At 43.7% G+C, this 17,741-nt stretch overlaps 1 protein-coding gene across 1 annotated transcript in view; it reads left to right on the top strand.

Annotated features, from left to right (window-relative positions):
* The window catches only part of LOC309560450 (uncharacterized protein), a gene marked incomplete at its 3' end in the record, with an annotated part of 506,030 nt that overhangs the window by 364,908 nt on the left and 123,381 nt on the right, over window positions 1-17,741 (top strand). Inside the window, exon 4 of the mRNA XM_082264083.1 lies at window positions 4,751-5,077. Within this exon, the coding sequence (XP_082120209.1) occupies window positions 4,751-5,077 (327 nt within the window). The remainder of the gene's footprint in view (window positions 1-4,750; window positions 5,078-17,741) is intronic.

Genomic DNA, 17,741 nt, shown 5'->3' with positions numbered 1-17,741 from the left:
ATACACACTACACCCTATATACACTGTATACTCACTACATCCTATATACACTGTATACACACTAAACCCTATATACACTGTATACACACTACATCCTATATACACTGTATACACACTAAACCCTATATACACTGTATACACACTACACCCTATATACACTGTATACACACTACATCCTATATACACTGTATACACACTACGCCCTATATACACTGTATACTCACTACATCCTATATACACTGTATACACACTACACCCTATATACACTGTATACACACTACACCCTATATACACTGTATACACACTACATCCTATATACACTGTATACACACTACACCCTATATACACACTACATACACTGTATACACACTACATCCTATATACACTGTATACACACTACATCCCATATACACTGTATACACACTACATCCCATATACACTGTATACACACTGCATCCTATATACACTGTATACACACTGCATCCTATATACACTGTATACACACCACATCCCTTATACACTTTATACACACTACACATTATTCACACTGTTTATACATTGCACCCTATATACACACTACATCCTATATACACCCTATATACACTGTATACCCACTAGACCCTATATACACTGTATACACACTACATCCCATATACACTGTATACACACTACACCTTATCCACACTGTATATACATTATACCCTATATACACACTACATCTCATATACACACTACACCTTATTCACACTGTATATACATTGCACCCTGTATACACACTAAATCCTATATACACTGTATACACACTACATCCCATATACACCTTATCCACACTGTATATACATTACACCCTATATACACTGTATACACACCACATCCTATGTACACTGTATACACACTACACCCCATATACACTGTATACACACTACATCCTATATACACACCCTATACACACTACACCCCATACACACTGTATACACACACTAAATCCCATATACACTTGATATACACTACACCTTATTCACACTGTACACTGTATATACATTACACCCTGTATACACACTACATACACCCTACATCCTATATACACAGTTTACACCCTATATACACTGTATACACACTACATCCTATATACACTGTGTACACACTACATCCTATATACACTGTGTACACACTACATTGTATACACCCTTTACACTTTATACACACTACACATTATTCACACTGTATATACATTACTCCCTATATACACTGTATACATACTACACCTTATTCACACTGTATATTCATTACACCCTGTATACACTTAATACACACTACATCCAATATACACTGTATACACACTACACCCTATATATACTGTACACACCTTATATACACTGTATACACACTAACCCCTATATACACTGTATATACCCTATATACAAACTACATCCTATATACACTACACCCACTATACATTGTATACACACTACCTATATACAATGTATACACACCACACCTTATATACACTGTATACACACTACATCCCATATACGCTTTATACACACTACACATTCACACTGTATATACATTACACACTATATACATACTATATAAATTATAATCTGTATACACCCTATATACATTGTATACACACTACACCCACAGTGTATACATTGTATACATACTACCTATATACAATGTATACACTCTATATACACTGTATACACACTACATCCCATATACCCATATACACTTTATACACACTATACCTTATTCACACTGTATATACATTACACCCTATATACACTGTATACACACTACATCCAATATACACTGTATACACCCTATATACACTGTATACACACTACATCCCATATACATTGTATACACTTTATACACACTAAACCTTATTCACACTGTACATACATTACACCCTATATATACTGTATACACACTACATCCTATATACACTGCATACACCCTATATACACACTGCATTGTATACAACCTATACACTGTATACACACTACACCCTATATACACTACATCCCATATACACTGTATACACACTACACCTTATTCACACTGTATATATATATTACACCCTATATACACTGTATACACCCTATATACACACTACACCCGATATACACTGTATACACACTGTATACACACTATACACTGTATACACACACTAACCCCTGTGTACACTGTATACACCCTATATACACTTTATACACACTATACTCTATATACACCCTATATACACTGTATACACACTACACCCTATATATACTGTACACACCTTATATACACTGTATACACACTACCCCCTATATACACTGTATATACCCTATATACACTGTATACACACTACATCCTATATACACTACACCCACTATACATTGTATACACCCTACCTATATACAATGTATACACACCACACCTTATATACACTGTATACACACTACATCCCATATACGCTTTTTTACACACTACACATTCACACTGTATATACATTACACACTATTTACATACTATATAAATTATAATCTGTATACACCCTATATACACACTACTCCCTATATACACTGTATACACACTACACCCAATATACATTGTATACATACTACCTATATACAATGTATACACTCTATATACACTGTATACACACTACATCCCATATACACTTTATACACACTACATCCCATATACACTTTATACACACTATAGCTTATTCACACTGTATATACATTACACCCTATATACACTGTATACACACTACGCCCTATATACACTGTATACACACTATACCCTATATACACTGTATACACCCTATATACATACTACACCCTATATATACTGTATACATACTACACCCTATATAAACCTGACTCCCTATATACACTGTATACACACTACACCCTATATACACTGTATACATACTACACCGTATACACACTACACCCAATATACAATGTCTACACACTACACTCTATATACACTGTATACACCCTATATACACACTACACCCGATATACACTGTATACACCCTATACACACTGTATACACACTATACACTGTATACACACACTAACCCCTGTGTACACTGTATACACCCTATATACACTTTATACACACTATACTCTATATACACCCTATATACACTGTATACACACTACACCCTATATATACTGTACACACCTTATATACACTGTATACACACTACCCCCTATATACACTGTATACACACTACATCCTATATACACTACACCCACTATACATTGTATACACACTACCTATATACAATGTATACACACCACACCTTATATACACTGTATACACACTACATCCCATATACGCTTTTTTACACACTACACATTCACACTGTATATACATTACACACTATTTACATACTATATAAATTATAATCTGTATACACCCTATATACACACTACTCCCTATATACACTGTATACACACTACACCCAATATACATTGTATACATACTACCTATATACAATGTATACACTCTATATACACTGTATACACACTACATCCCATATACACTTTATACACACTATAGCTTATTCACACTGTATATACATTACACCCTATATACACTGTATACACACTACGCCCTATATACACTGTATACACACTATACCCTATATACACTGTATACACCCTATATACATACTACACCCTATATATACTGTATACATACTACACCCTATATAAACCTGACTCCCTATATACACTGTATACACACTACACCCTATAAAAACTGTGTACACCCTGTATACACTGTATACACACTACACCCTATATACACTGTATACATACTACACCGTATACACACTACACCCAATATACAATGTCTACACACTACACTCTATATACACTGTTATAACACTACACCTGATATACACTGTATACACACTACATCCAACATACACTGTATACACACAATGCCCTATATACACTGTATACACATTACACCCTATATATGCTGTATACACACTACACCCTATATACACTGTAAAAACACTACACCCTATATACACTGTATACACACTACATCCTATATACACTGTATACACACTACAGCCTATATACACATTACACCCTATATATGCTGTATACTCACTACATCCTATACACACTGTATACACACTACACCCTATATACACTGTATACACACTACATCCTATATACACTGTATACACACTACAGCCTATATACACATTACACCCTATATATACAGTAAAACCATATATATGTGTATATATATATATATATATATATATATATATATATATATATATATATATATATATATATATATATATACACACACTCTGTATACACACTACATCCCATATACACTGTATACACACTACACCTTATTCACACTGTATATACATTACACCCTATATACACTGTATACACACTACACCCTATATACATTGTATACACAGTACACCCTATATACATTATATACACAGTACACCCTATTGATGGAGGTTACTGCACTATTCTTACTCTTTGACTTGCCATATTACATCATCCTGAGTGTTTCCTCCTGGATCTCTTGTATGAATATTCCTATAAAGGAATGTCCTCAGGACTGTGCTCTGTGTTGATGTATCTATACTCAGGTCTTTATCCTGGAGGTCATCATATGTGACCACATTCATCTCACAAGTGAGACATTGATTACATTTGTCAGTAGATGACATATATTGTTTTCTCTTTCTATCTCTCAGTGCGTCCAGAGGTGAAGGTGTGGGGTCATCGTCAGTCGGATGATGTGACCAGACTTCAGTGCCTGGTGTACGGGTTTCACCCCCGACCTGTGGATGTGAAGTGGATGAGGAATGGGGAGGACCATATTCCTTCAGATGAAATGAGTCCAATTCTCCCCCATCCTGATGGCACCTATCAGATCAGAGTCAGTGTGGAAGTGCCAACCAAGGAGGGAGACTCTTACTCCTGTCATGTGGAGCACAGCAGTCTGGGGGATGAGACTCTCCGTGTGAAATGGGGTGAGAATGTAGAACCTCTACTGTCCGTACACTGTGTGATTATCACAAGTAATGCTATCAATGGAAACCTCCCTTGAAATAAGCCGGCTGGGTTTGTGTTACTAAATAAATGACAATGAATGCAACTAGGGAGCAAAATAAAGTAGTGAAATATATAAATAGAATTCAGGGAATGCACTGCAGTGTCTGGGGTAGAATTTTCCACCACTGCGGGTGGTTCGGGATTTGTTGAGATTTGGAATCCATTTACAATTAAATATCTGTATGTGAATGGTAATCTCTAGAAAATTCCAGGATCTTCAGATTTTTGGCAATAACATCATTCTGTAATATTCTATTTATCACTGACCACTCTCAGATATATAAGATTTATTGTTCTTGAAATATTAACCATTATCATAAGTATTTCATCCATGTTCTATTATGTAACATCACCAATGGTAGTATTTGTTCTTGATTACTTAGGTAACTATATTTCTAGGGTTAGTTCATACATAATTTTAGAATTAAGGAAATCATAGAGGCTGCTATCACTGACTGGTTGAGAATTTGTCATACTGACCCTTTTGGCTTTACAAACCCAGCACAAGTATACAAATAAGGAGTCTTAATTTTACTCTGATTTAGTTGATCTGCTCATATAATTTCCAGAAGGAGTTCATCCATCAAAGGCAGTCTCATGATTTCTCTCGGGAAATGTCTAATTTAAGTGAACATTGTTGAGAATCACTCCTTAGCTTTTTATCCATCGAGTGAATCAAAAAAATAGGACCCCCGTTCCTTGCAGTTTTGAGCACTTTTGGCCCCTAAAACTCTTGGGTTATGGTATTGGTATGTTGAAGCTTCCCAATGAAGACATCACTGCTACACAACCACCCATGAATGATGGGAGATGCTCCCTTCTATGGATGATGAGGCTAGAGGTAGTACACCACATTCTGCCTCTATAGGGTGAACTGGAAACAGAATACGTTGGAGCAGATAAAGCTTTTCCTTCCACAGACAGTCCAATGATGATCCTTATCCCACTTCAAATGCCCTCAGTAGTTTCCCAGTAACATGAGTGGAGTCTGTACATGAGCTTTTCCACACCGTAATGTGTATTATGCGATTTGGTAGTTTAGAGCTCTAGAGAACCTTTTTAAAAAGTTGTTAGTGTAGGTAGATGATTCCTAAAAGTAGTGGCGCCAACATCCCTGGTATGTATACAAAAAAGTATTTGTTTCCTCAGGTCAGTAAGTGGGACTTTAAGGCAATAAAGAAAACGTATCAGCATACGAGCGTTTTATAGATTTTATCGTAAAAGATACATGAATTACAACATGTTTGTTTCATAAATTATATAGTGCAGGGTGGGTGAGAGACCCATCCGTGATAGTGCAAGAAGGTAAAGAAGTGACACTTGTGAGTATTTGGTGACTTTAGAAACACAAAAATCCTGCCATCCGTCGGTATTGGATATTGCAGGTAGCGTCTCAATTTCCCACGCGTTTCGGCTTGCCTAAAGCGGCTATGCCTTTTTCAAGGTATCACCATATCTAAAATGATATTTAGACATTTTAGACATTATAAGTGTCATTATGCACTGAATACTTAGTTTGTGTGGTATAGGTTGAATAAATAGCTTACATTTTGTTTTTTTGTATATACAGTTTCTCGGTCGTTGTTATTGGAACATTCCCCTCTTTTTCCCAAGGTAGTCACAAGATCCCCATAAAGGAAAGGAGTAATGGTGATGCAGGCACTAGAAAGACCAAATTGCTGTTCCATAAATATCCATGACATATATAGAATATATAGATTCTTACCCACTTAGAGTTTTCAGGGGTACTCACATGGTCCAGAGTAACTGGTTCCCGCATCCGCAGTCCCTGATGGAAGTGGTGACTGTCCCTGGAATTATATGTTTATATAATATATCCAAGGATTATGTGTTGGTGTCACGTACCTGATCCGAGGCCAAGATGCAGAGAGGGCTCCCCTTGCGGCTGAGTGCGGCACACCCCTGGGGTTGAGACAGAGGGTGTAGCGCCCACAGAAGCACTGGTTGCCGGCAGGGTCCTGATGGAAGACAGGCGGTCTCTAGCAGAGTGCTGGGCAGGAATACACCGGACAGTCCAAGGAGGAATCAGGAACAACCAGGCAGTAGGTGTAAGACCGGCCGGGGGTCAAACACAGGAAGCTGCAACAGGTGCAAGCCAAAGGTATAGTAGAAAAGCCAGAAGCAGACAAGTCCGTGGGGAAGCCAAGATCAGGTACTGGAGGACAGGTAGACAGGAAGCAAGTCCGTGAGCCAAGCCGAGATCAGATAATGGGAGAGCCAAACTGGAGCAGGGATGGTCAGACGAAGCCGAGGGTCAAAGCCAGGAGAGAGAGCAGACAGGTCAGGAACAAGCCGGGTCAAACTGGAATCCAGGAAGTAGCAATGCACAGGAAACAGGAAGAGCTGAAGACAATCCAGCAATCTGATGGGCTGAGCAGAGCCCTTTTATAGGCCAGTGAATTAGTCTATGGCCTGAGTCCATTGCGGCCATGGGAAGTACTGGCAAAGTTGCCAGTTTGCAGCACAGCCATTTCACTGGCAATGAGTCTATGGCCTGAGTCCATTGCGGCCATTGGAAGTACTGGCAGAGTCGCCAGTTGCAGCATGGCTGTTTCTCTGACAGTGCCCCCCCCCAAGGGGCAGCCTCCGGATGCCCAACCGGGCCACGCTTCCCGGGAATCTCCTGTGGAATTCCTGTACCAGCCTGGGGGCATGCAGGTTACAAGCGGGTTCCCAGGAATTGTCTTCAGGGGGGTAACCTTTCCATTTAATAAGATACTGAGTTTGTCTCCCTTTCTTTCGGCAATCCAGTATGGACTCAACTTCAAATTCCGTCTCCCCTTCGATCGAGACAGGAGGTGGAGGTAGCTCGTCTCTCCCAGGAAATGGACTGGGGACAACTGGTTTGAGCAAGGAGATGTGGAAAACTGGGTGTACCTTATAGGAGTCGGGAAGTGCCAGCTCAAAAGCCACAGGATTGATCACCCTCTTGACTTCAAACGGACCAATGAACCTTGGCCCGAGCTTCCTGGATGGGCATGAGAGTTTAAGGTTCAAGGCTGACAGCCAGACTTTGTCTCCAATCTTGAGATTCGGACCCTTCTTCCTTTTACAGTCATGAAACCGTTTATACTCCTCCTGGGCTTTACGCATGGCTTCCTGTAGGGTTTGATAGTTGGTTTGAATGAAGCTGATCCGATCTTGGACAGCAGGAACTGATGCTTCCGGAAGAGTGTTAGGCAGAAAGGAGGGATGAAATCCATAATTTGCCCAGAAAGGGGACTGGTTTGTGGATGCATGAAGAGAATTGTTGTAAGCAAATTCCGCACAGGGGAGGAGCGAGACCCAGTCGTCTTGGGAACAGGTGCAAAAGCATCGTAAGTATTGTTCTAACGTTTGATTAGTCCTCTCTGTTTGCCCATTGCTCTGAGGATGGTATGCAGAAGAAAGAGAAACTTCAATGGACAGGGATTTACAGAGATCCCTCCAGAACCTGGAGGTAAATTGCACTCCTCTATCTGAGACAATGTTGTCTGGAAGGCCATGTAGCCTGACTATCTCCCTTATGAATATGTTGGCTGTGTCCAGGGCTGAAGGTGTGCCAACCATGGGTAGAAAATGGGCCATTTTGGAAAGGCGATCCACTACCACCAAGATGGTGGAAAATCCTTCTGAAGGGGGTAGTTCAACAATAAAGTCCATAGATATCTTTTTCCAGGGTTGCTCAGGAATGGGAAGTGGTCTTAGCAAACCCCAAGTCTTGGTACTTGACCCCTTGTTACGTTGGCAGATGGTACAAGAGCCGATGTAATCCTTGCAATCCTGCCCAAGGTTGGGCCACCAAAAAGAGCGTTGGATAAGCTCCGAGGTCTTCCGCACCCCAAAATGCCCAGCAAGTTTACTGTCATGAAATATTTTAAGAACTTGAGGTCTTACTTGGGGAGGGACAAAGATTTTATCCTGATGCCATAGCAACCCTTCCTGTTTTTTCAGGGAGGGTACTTCAGTTTCCAAGCAAAGGGCTGAGGCCTGTCGGATTGCCGTCATCAGGTCAGGCTGGATAAGGAGAAAATTATGGGCAGAAAGGATGGTATCAGGTTCTGCTGTTTCTGGGGTATCTGGAAACATCCGGGAGAGAGCATCTGCTTTCCCATTCTTGGAGCCAGGTCGATAAGAAATATGGAAGTTAAACCTGGAGAAAAACAGCGCCCATCGGGCTTGTCTGGGTCTCAACCGTTTGGCAGTCCTGAGGTACTCCAAGTTTTTGTGGTCCGTGAAGATCATAATAGGATGAGTGGCTCCTTCCAATAGATATCTCCACTCTTCTAGTGCAAATTTAATGGCCAACAGTTCTCGGTCGCCAACGTCATAATTCTTCTCCGGAGGTGACATTTTCCTAGAAAAGAAGGCCACAGGATGGAGGAGAGATTTGGGCCCTTGACGTTGCGACAGGATTGCCCCGGTGGCCACTTCCGAGGCATCGACCTCCAACACATAGGGCAGAGCCGGATCAGGGTGTTGTAGGACGGGTGCAGAAATAAACAGCTGTTTAAGTTTGTCAAATGCCAATTGGGCCTCCTGAGACCACAGAAAGCGGGACTGATGGCGGGTTAACTGGGTGATGGGGGAGATGATGGAAGAAAAATTTTTCACAAAACGCCTGTAAAAATTTGCAAAGCCCACGAATCTCTGAACACCTTTCTTGTCAGAAGGAGCAGGCCAATCTAGGATCGCTTTCACTTTTTGTGGGTCCATAGCGATCCCATCGGTGGAAATAATGAGTCCCAAAAACTGAATGGACCCCTTTTCAAAGTCACATTTCTCCGCCTTGGCATAGAGTCCGTGTTTCCTCAAGGTAGAAAGGACTTTTTTAACGTGAACCCGATGGAGTTCCAGTGAGGCAGAAAAAATTAGGATATCGTCAAGGTATACGATGACGAAGTGGTCAAGAAACTCCCGAAAGATATCATTTACCAGGTGCTGGAATGTGGCTGGGGCATTACACAGGCCGAAGGGCATGACAAGGTATTCATAATGTCCAAAACGAGTTCTGAATGCGGTCTTCCACTCATCTCCCTCCCGTATCCGGACAAGGTTATAAGCTCCCCGCAGGTCTAATTTGGTAAAGAGTTGGGCGGTCCGGAACCTCTGGAAGAGTTCGGGGACAAGGGGGAGCGGATACCGGTTTTTGATAGTGACCTTATTCAGCTCTCTATAGTCCACACAGGGTCTCAAGGTGCCATCTTTCTTTTCCACAAAGAATATACCAGCACCTGCAGGAGAAGAAGATGGGCGAATAAACCCCTTTTTCAAATTTTCATCAATATAGACCCGTAGGGCCTCCAGTTCCTTTTCAGAAAGGGGGAAAATCCTTCCAAACGGGATCTCGGCTCCGGGAAGCATTTCTATAGGGCAATCGTAAGGCCGATGGGGAGGAAGGACCTCAGCTTTTTTCTTGTCAAAGACGTCCCTGAAGTCCTGGTAAGCAGGTGGGATATCCAGGAGTGGCTCAGGTGTTGGTTGAACAGACAAGCAACTAGCAGGCCCACTAGGTCTTTGAGGGAAGCAATGCTGCTGACAGTAGGCAGAAGAAAAGTTGAGTTCCTTCTTGGCCCAATTGATTTGGGGGTTATGGGCTTGCAGCCAAGGAAGTCCCAGTATGACGGGAAACATGGGGGAACAAAGGGCATCAAAACGGATGAACTCCTGATGACCGGAGTCTGCTGTGGTGAGGATGGGTCCAGTCTCTAGGATAACTGGTCCGGAACTGGGTAGGGACCCATCGGCGAGATGGACCTCGAGCCTTTGTGTCTTAGGGATAAGAGGAATATGGAGTCTCTTGGCCAAAGAAATGTCCAGAAAACAGCTGCAGGCCCCAGAGTCAACGATGGCTCGAAGTTGGACCTCCCCTTCCGTCACCTGTAAGGAGACCGGGAGAATAAGGTGAGAGAGCGAAAGCTCAGAAACTCGGCAGTTAAATGGGGGCTGAGAGTAAGGCTTACTGGGTCTCACGGGGCAGTTCCGAAGAAAATGTCCAGCCCCGCCGCAGTAGAGGCATAGGTTGGCCTGCCGACGTCGTAGTCTCTCATCAGGCGTTAGGGAGGAACGGACCAGGCCCAGCTGCATAGGTTCCCCTTCAGATGCTGCCATGGGGGAAGAGACCGGAGGTGCAGGTGGAGCAGAAGAGATCTTGGGAAGCATCCAGGTAGGCCGAAATGTTTGGAGACGCTCCGAGCGTCGCTCCCGCAGACGTCTATCAAGTTGAATGGCGAGTTGTATGAGACCCTCAAGGGTAGCGGGGGTCTCCACTCGAGCCAGCTCATCTTTTAATGTCTCAGAAAGTCCTTGGCGAAACTGATACTTGAGGGCAGCCTCATTCCAATCAGTGTCAGCAGACCATTTACGGAAGTCAACTGTGTAGTCCTCCACTGGGCGCTTGCCCTGTAGCAGGGAATGTAGGGCGACCTCTGCGGTGGCCGTGCGCTGGGGGTCATCGTAAAGCTGAGCCATAGCCTCAAAGAATGTGTCCACAGAGTCCAGAACAGGGCTCTTCTGTTCCATTAAGTTATGAGCCCAGGTTTGGGGTTCTTCAGACAGCAAAGAGATGATGAACCCCACTTTCACAGAGTCCAGAGAAAATGTCCGGGGTTGCAAGGCCAAGTATAGCAAGCAGGCGTTCTTAAAGGCCCTGAACTTCTTTCGATATCCAGAAAATCGCTCAGGCGTGGGTACTCGTGGTTCAGGAGGCGGGACTAGCATGGAGTGGGCGGAGCTAGCGTGTCCTTGTGGTAACTGGGATGAAGAGGTGCTGGCAGGCGATTGATTGGAGTCTGTAGGAGGCGAAACGGCCAGGTGTTGCAGGCGACCTTCCAACTGGAAATAACCCTCCTGGAGTCTTTGCACTGCCTGAGTGAGGGCGGTGACTTGCTGGCACAAAGCCTCAATTGGGGAAGCACCTCTGTCGGCCTCTGACATGGCTGGATTGTACTGTCACGTACCTGATCCGAGGCCAAGATGCAGAGAGGGCTCCCCTTGCGGCTGAGTGCGGCACACCCCTGGGGTTGAGACAGAGGGTGTAGCGCCCACAGAAGCACTGGTTGCCGGCAGGGTCCTGATGGAAGACAGGCAGTCTCTAGCAGAGTGCTGGGCAGGAATACACCGGACAGTCCAAGGAGGAATCAGGAACAACCAGGCAGTAGGTGTAAGACCGGCCGGGGGTCAAACACAGGAAGCTGCAACAGGTGCAAGCCAAAGGTATAGTAGAAAAGCCAGAAGCAGACAAGTCCGTGGGGAAGCCAAGATCAGGTACTGGAGGACAGGTAGACAGGAAGCAAGTCCGTGAGCCAAGCCGAGATCAGATAATGGGAGAGCCAAACTGGAGCAGGGATGGTCAGACGAAGCCGAGGGTCAAAGCCAGGAGAGAGAGCAGACAGGTCAGGAACAAGCCGGGTCAAACTGGAATCCAGGAAGTAGCAATGCACAGGAAACAGGAAGAGCTGAAGACAATCCAGCAATCTGATGGGCTGAGCAGAGCCCTTTTATAGGCCAGTGAATTAGTCTATGGCCTGAGTCCATTGCGGCCATGGGAAGTACTGGCAAAGTTGCCAGTTTGCAGCACAGCCATTTCACTGGCAATGAGTCTATGGCCTGAGTCCATTGCGGCCATTGGAAGTACTGGCAGAGTCGCCAGTTGCAGCATGGCTGTTTCTCTGACAGTTGGACAGAACATTCTGTTAAGCCCATTATGTTCTCTAAGTGGGTAAGAATCTATATATTCTATATATGTCATGGATATTTATGGAACAGCAATTTGGTCTTTCTAGTGCCTGCATCACCATTACTCCTTTCCTTTATGGGGATCTTGTGACTACCTTGGGAAAAAGAGGGGAATGTTCCAATAACAACGACCGAGAAACTGTATATACAAAAAAACAAAATGTAAGCTATTTATTCAACCTATACCACACAAACTAAGTATTCAGTGCATAATGACACTTATAATGTCTAAAATGTCTAAATATCATTTTAGATATGGTGATACCTTGAAAAAGGCATAGCCGCTTTAGGCAAGCCGAAACGCGTGGGAAATTGAGACGCTACCTGCAATATCCAATACCGACGGATGGCAGGATTTTTGTGTTTCTAAAGTCACCAAATACTCACAAGTGTCACTTCTTTACCTTCTTGCACTATCACGGATGGGTCTCTCACCCACCCTGCACTATATAATTTATGAAACAAACATGTTGTAATTCATGTATCTTTTACGATAAAATCTATAAAACGCTCGTATGCTGATATGTTTTCTTTATTGCCTTAAAGTCCCACTTACTGACCTGAGGAAACAAATACTTTTTTGTAATGTGTATTATAGGTAATGCCTGTGAATGTGCATTGCAGTACAAAGTTAAAGCGTTTGTTAACCCAAAAAAAAAAAAGATCCTGTTCCCTTATCCACTTCAATACTGGGCCCTTTCACCCCCTTCCTGCCCAGGCCAATTTTTAGCTTTCAGCGCTGTCACACTTTGAATGACAATTGCGCGGTCATGCTACACTGTACCCATATGAATTTTTTATCATTTATTCACACAAATAGAGCTTTCTTTTGGTGGTATTTAATCACCGCTGGGTTTTTTATTACTTGCAAAAAAAAGAGAGAAAAAAAAAAAGATGATTTTGAAAAAAAAAAAAAAGTTAGTAAATTTTGAAAATAGTTAATTTTTTTCTCCTTCACTGATGATGAGGCGGCACTGATAGGCGGCACTGATGGGCACTGATGATAGGCGGCACTAACGGGTGGCACTGATGAGCAGCACTGATAGGCGGCACTGATGGGCACTGACTGGCAGAACTATGGGCACTGTTTTTTTACTTTTCTGTAATCCCCTGTAGTGCCCTGATTACCTGTCCTAGACTCCCCTTTGAGGAAGAGCCGCTGATCGGCTCTCCTCGCCACACACTCTGACAGTGTGAGGCGAGGAGAGTCGATAACGGCACTTCCTTATTTAAATGTGACCGGCTGTGATTGGACACAGCCCATCACATGGTTAAAGAGCCACGTCATTGTCTCTTTGCCAAGATCGAGGTCGTGCCGTGCCCTAGCAACACGATGCAGCCATGATCGCCGTAGTGCGCCCCCCCGTGAGAGGCCGTTCTGGGGCGCCGTCATATGACGTCATCCCAGAACGAGTGCCGCACTGCTCCGCCGTCATTTGACGGTGGGCAGGCAGCAAGTGGTTAAAGCATGTTACACAGCACAGTGCTTGTGCTGTGTAATTTGGCCCACCGTATCACCTAAAAAACCTGTCTGATCCTGCCTGGTTATACACTCCCCTCTGTAAACTGACCACAGTATATCATGGCTGCTAAGCCATGACACAGTGGTCAGTTTACGTGCCTCCGTCATCCGCAGTTCTCCCCCTTCGTCCTCTGTGCTATTCTTCCTTCCTGCCTGTCTTGCCCGCCCCCTCCCCTCCTGCTGCTAAAAATAGGATTTTTCCTACAGCTTACCTGTAAAATCCTTTTCTTGGAGTACATCACAGGACACAGAGCTGGTACTAATAACTATTTGGGTTATACGCCACCTATAGGTGAATTAACACTGGCAACCAATAGATAGGAAGTTCCTCCTATATAACCCCTCCCATACAGGAAGAACATCCGTTTTTGAAGCAAACAATGAAGATCCCAGAGAAAAGAGGGGAGGGAGCTCTGTGTCCCGTGATGTACTCCAAGAAAAGGATTTTACAGGTACAGTAAGCTGTAGGAAAAATCCAATTTTCTTGATCGTACATCACGGGACACAGAGCTGGTAATAATAACTATTTGGGATGTCCTAAAGCAATGCCCTTGAGGGGAGAGGACATAGAGTCCCAAACTTGCCCCTGAGCAAAGAAAAAACGTAGGGCTATACAGCTGCTAGCAACACGCTACTACCAAATTGAGCCCCTTCATGGTCTCTAACGTCCATTTGGTAGAATTTTGTGAACGTATGAACTGAAGACCAGGTAGCAGCTTTGCAGATCTGGGCCAAAGATACTTGATGGTGCACTGCCCATGAAGCACTTACCCTTCTGGTAGAGTGGGCCTTTAAGTTAAAAGAGGGAACCTTACCCTTCAAGCCATAAGATTGAGAAATGACCTGACAAATCCACCTAGAAATAGTGGAGGAAGTTGCCACCTGGCTTTTCTTAGGCCCATCCGGCAATATAAAGAAAGCATCAGTATTGCAGTTCTGTGCTGACCTGGTTAAATAGACTTTAACCGTACGTACAACGTCAAGACAATGTAACAACCTTTCCTCAGTAGACTGAGGATTAGGAAAAAAGGAAGGAAGAACAATGTCCTGGTTTAAGTGAAAGCCAGAAACTACCTTAGGGAGAAAAGAATGATGAGGACGAAAAACGACCTTATCCTTATGCAGAATTAGAAAGGGTTCTTTACACGAAAGAGCAGTTAACTCTGACACCCTTCTAGCTGAGGTTATAACAACCAAAAAAAAAACCAGCTTCCTCAACCACAGTAGTAAGGGAATATGCCTGATAGGCTCAAAAGGCTGCTTCTGCAAGGCCAAGAAAACCAGATTCAAGTCCCAAGGACATAGGGGTGGTTTAACTGGCGGAACCATGCAAATCACACCTTGCAAACAAGTTTGAACCAAAGAGTGCGTAGCCAACGGTCTCTGTAAAAAAATGGACAAGGCGGAGACTCGTCTTTTAATGGTTCCTAAGGCCAATTTCAAGTCCACCCCTAATTGAGGAAAGGCAAAAATTCTCCCAATAGCATACTTTCGTGGATGCCATTTCTTGGATTCACACCAAGAAATATAGGCCTTCCAAACTCTGTAATAGATTTTCCTAGAAACAGGTTTTCTGGCATTAATCCATGTGGCCAGAACCGAAGCCGAGACCCATCGGTCTTTTAATAGTCTGGTTTCAATAGCCAGACCATCAAATTCAACAACCGTAATGCAGGGTGGAATATGGGACCTTGAGATAGCAGATCCGGACGGCATGGCAGCAACCACGGCTTCCCTACTGCTAACCTTACGATTTCTGCATACCAAGACCTCCTGGGCCACGCTGGGGCCACCAGGATTACTGGTTTCCCCTCCACCTGTATCCTGTTCAGCAGCCGAGGTAAAAGCTGAACTGGTGGAAATGCATAAATCAGGTTGAACCGTGACCAAGGAGTCACCAGAGCATCTATTCCGATCGCGATCGGATCCTTGTATCTGGAAACAAAGTTGTCCAGTTTGTTGTTGAACCTGGATGCCAATAGATCTACATTGGGAGTACCCCAACCTTGACAGATCAGCCAAAACACTTTGCGGTGGCATGAAAACTGCTGACAGACATGGAACACACCTCTCTGCCCATGATAGGACATGGTTCACCTCTTTCTAAACCGACTGGCTCCTAGTGCCGCCCTGATGGTTGATATAAGCCACTAGTGTCGAGTTGTCGGACTGAATCCTGACAGGACATCCCTGTAGTGTGGATGTCCAATAATTCCGTGCCAAACGGGCAGCTTGGATTTCCAAAATGTTGATGGGTAAAATCTTTTTCTGTCCGAGACCACGTTCCCAGGGCAGAAAGCACCTCCAGGACAGCACCCCAGCCCAGCAGGCTGGCGTCTGTAGTTAACACCTTCCAGGCTACCGGCAGAAAAGATTTCCCCTTGATTAAGTTGGTGGGAACCAACCACCAAACCAGATACTGCCTTACTCTTGGGGGAAGGAACATTGGGCAATCCAAGGCTTGGACTTTCTTGTTCCAAGCCAAAAGAATACTGTTCTGAAACAGTCTGGAGTGGAACTGTGCATAAGGAATCGCCTCGAAGGAGGACACCATTTTGCCTAGCAACCTCAGGCACAGCCGAATGGAGGGAAACTTTTTCCCCCTTACAAACCGAACTAGCTTCTTTAAAGCCAGACAGAACCTTCCCTGATGGCAAGAAAATCTTCGCCTGAGAGGTGTCTAAAACCAGACCTAGATATTCCAGGGCCTGAACAGGCCTTAAAGCCGACTTTTCTCTGTTGATAATCCAACCCAGACTTTCTAAGAACTGGATTGTAAGAGACACATCTTGTGTCAGACCTGGGTTTGAATAGTCCTTGAGCAGCAGGTCGTCCAGGTATCCTATTACTGAGATGCCTTGAGCCCTTAGGAAGGCCAATACTGGCACCAAACCCTTTGTGAAAACTCGAGCAGCTGTAGCAAGGCCGAAGGGCAGAGCCACAAACTGGAAATGGCACTGCCCCACTGCGAAAAGCAGAAACTTTTGATGAGGCCTGAAGATTGGCAAATTAAGGGATGCATCCCTGATATCTATGGAGGCCAAAACGTTTCCTCTTCCTAGAAAGGCTACTACCAAGCGGATTGATTCCATGCAAAATGACCGAACGGTCAAATATTGATTTAGAGCCTTGAGATCCAGAATGGGTCTCACCTCGCCATTTGGTTTTGGCACTGTAAAGAGATTTGACTAAAACCCTGTGAATCTTTCGCTGACTGGAACCTCCACAATTACACCTTGGATCCACAGGTGCTCTAGGGCCTGGAACAGGGACCTCCTTTTTTTTCTGGGCATGTAGGAACATTTGAGCCCAGAAATCGATAGGGAGGAAACTCTCTCAACTCCATCATGTAGCCCCAAGCCACAGTGGAT

Source organism: Pelophylax lessonae, assembly GCF_965119305.1.
Source record: "Pelophylax lessonae genome assembly, chromosome: 7".
NCBI classification, from domain to species: domain Eukaryota; kingdom Metazoa; phylum Chordata; class Amphibia; order Anura; family Ranidae; genus Pelophylax; species Pelophylax lessonae.
Note: the sequence above shows the minus strand (reverse complement) of the source record. Positions and strands in the feature narration are given on the sequence as shown.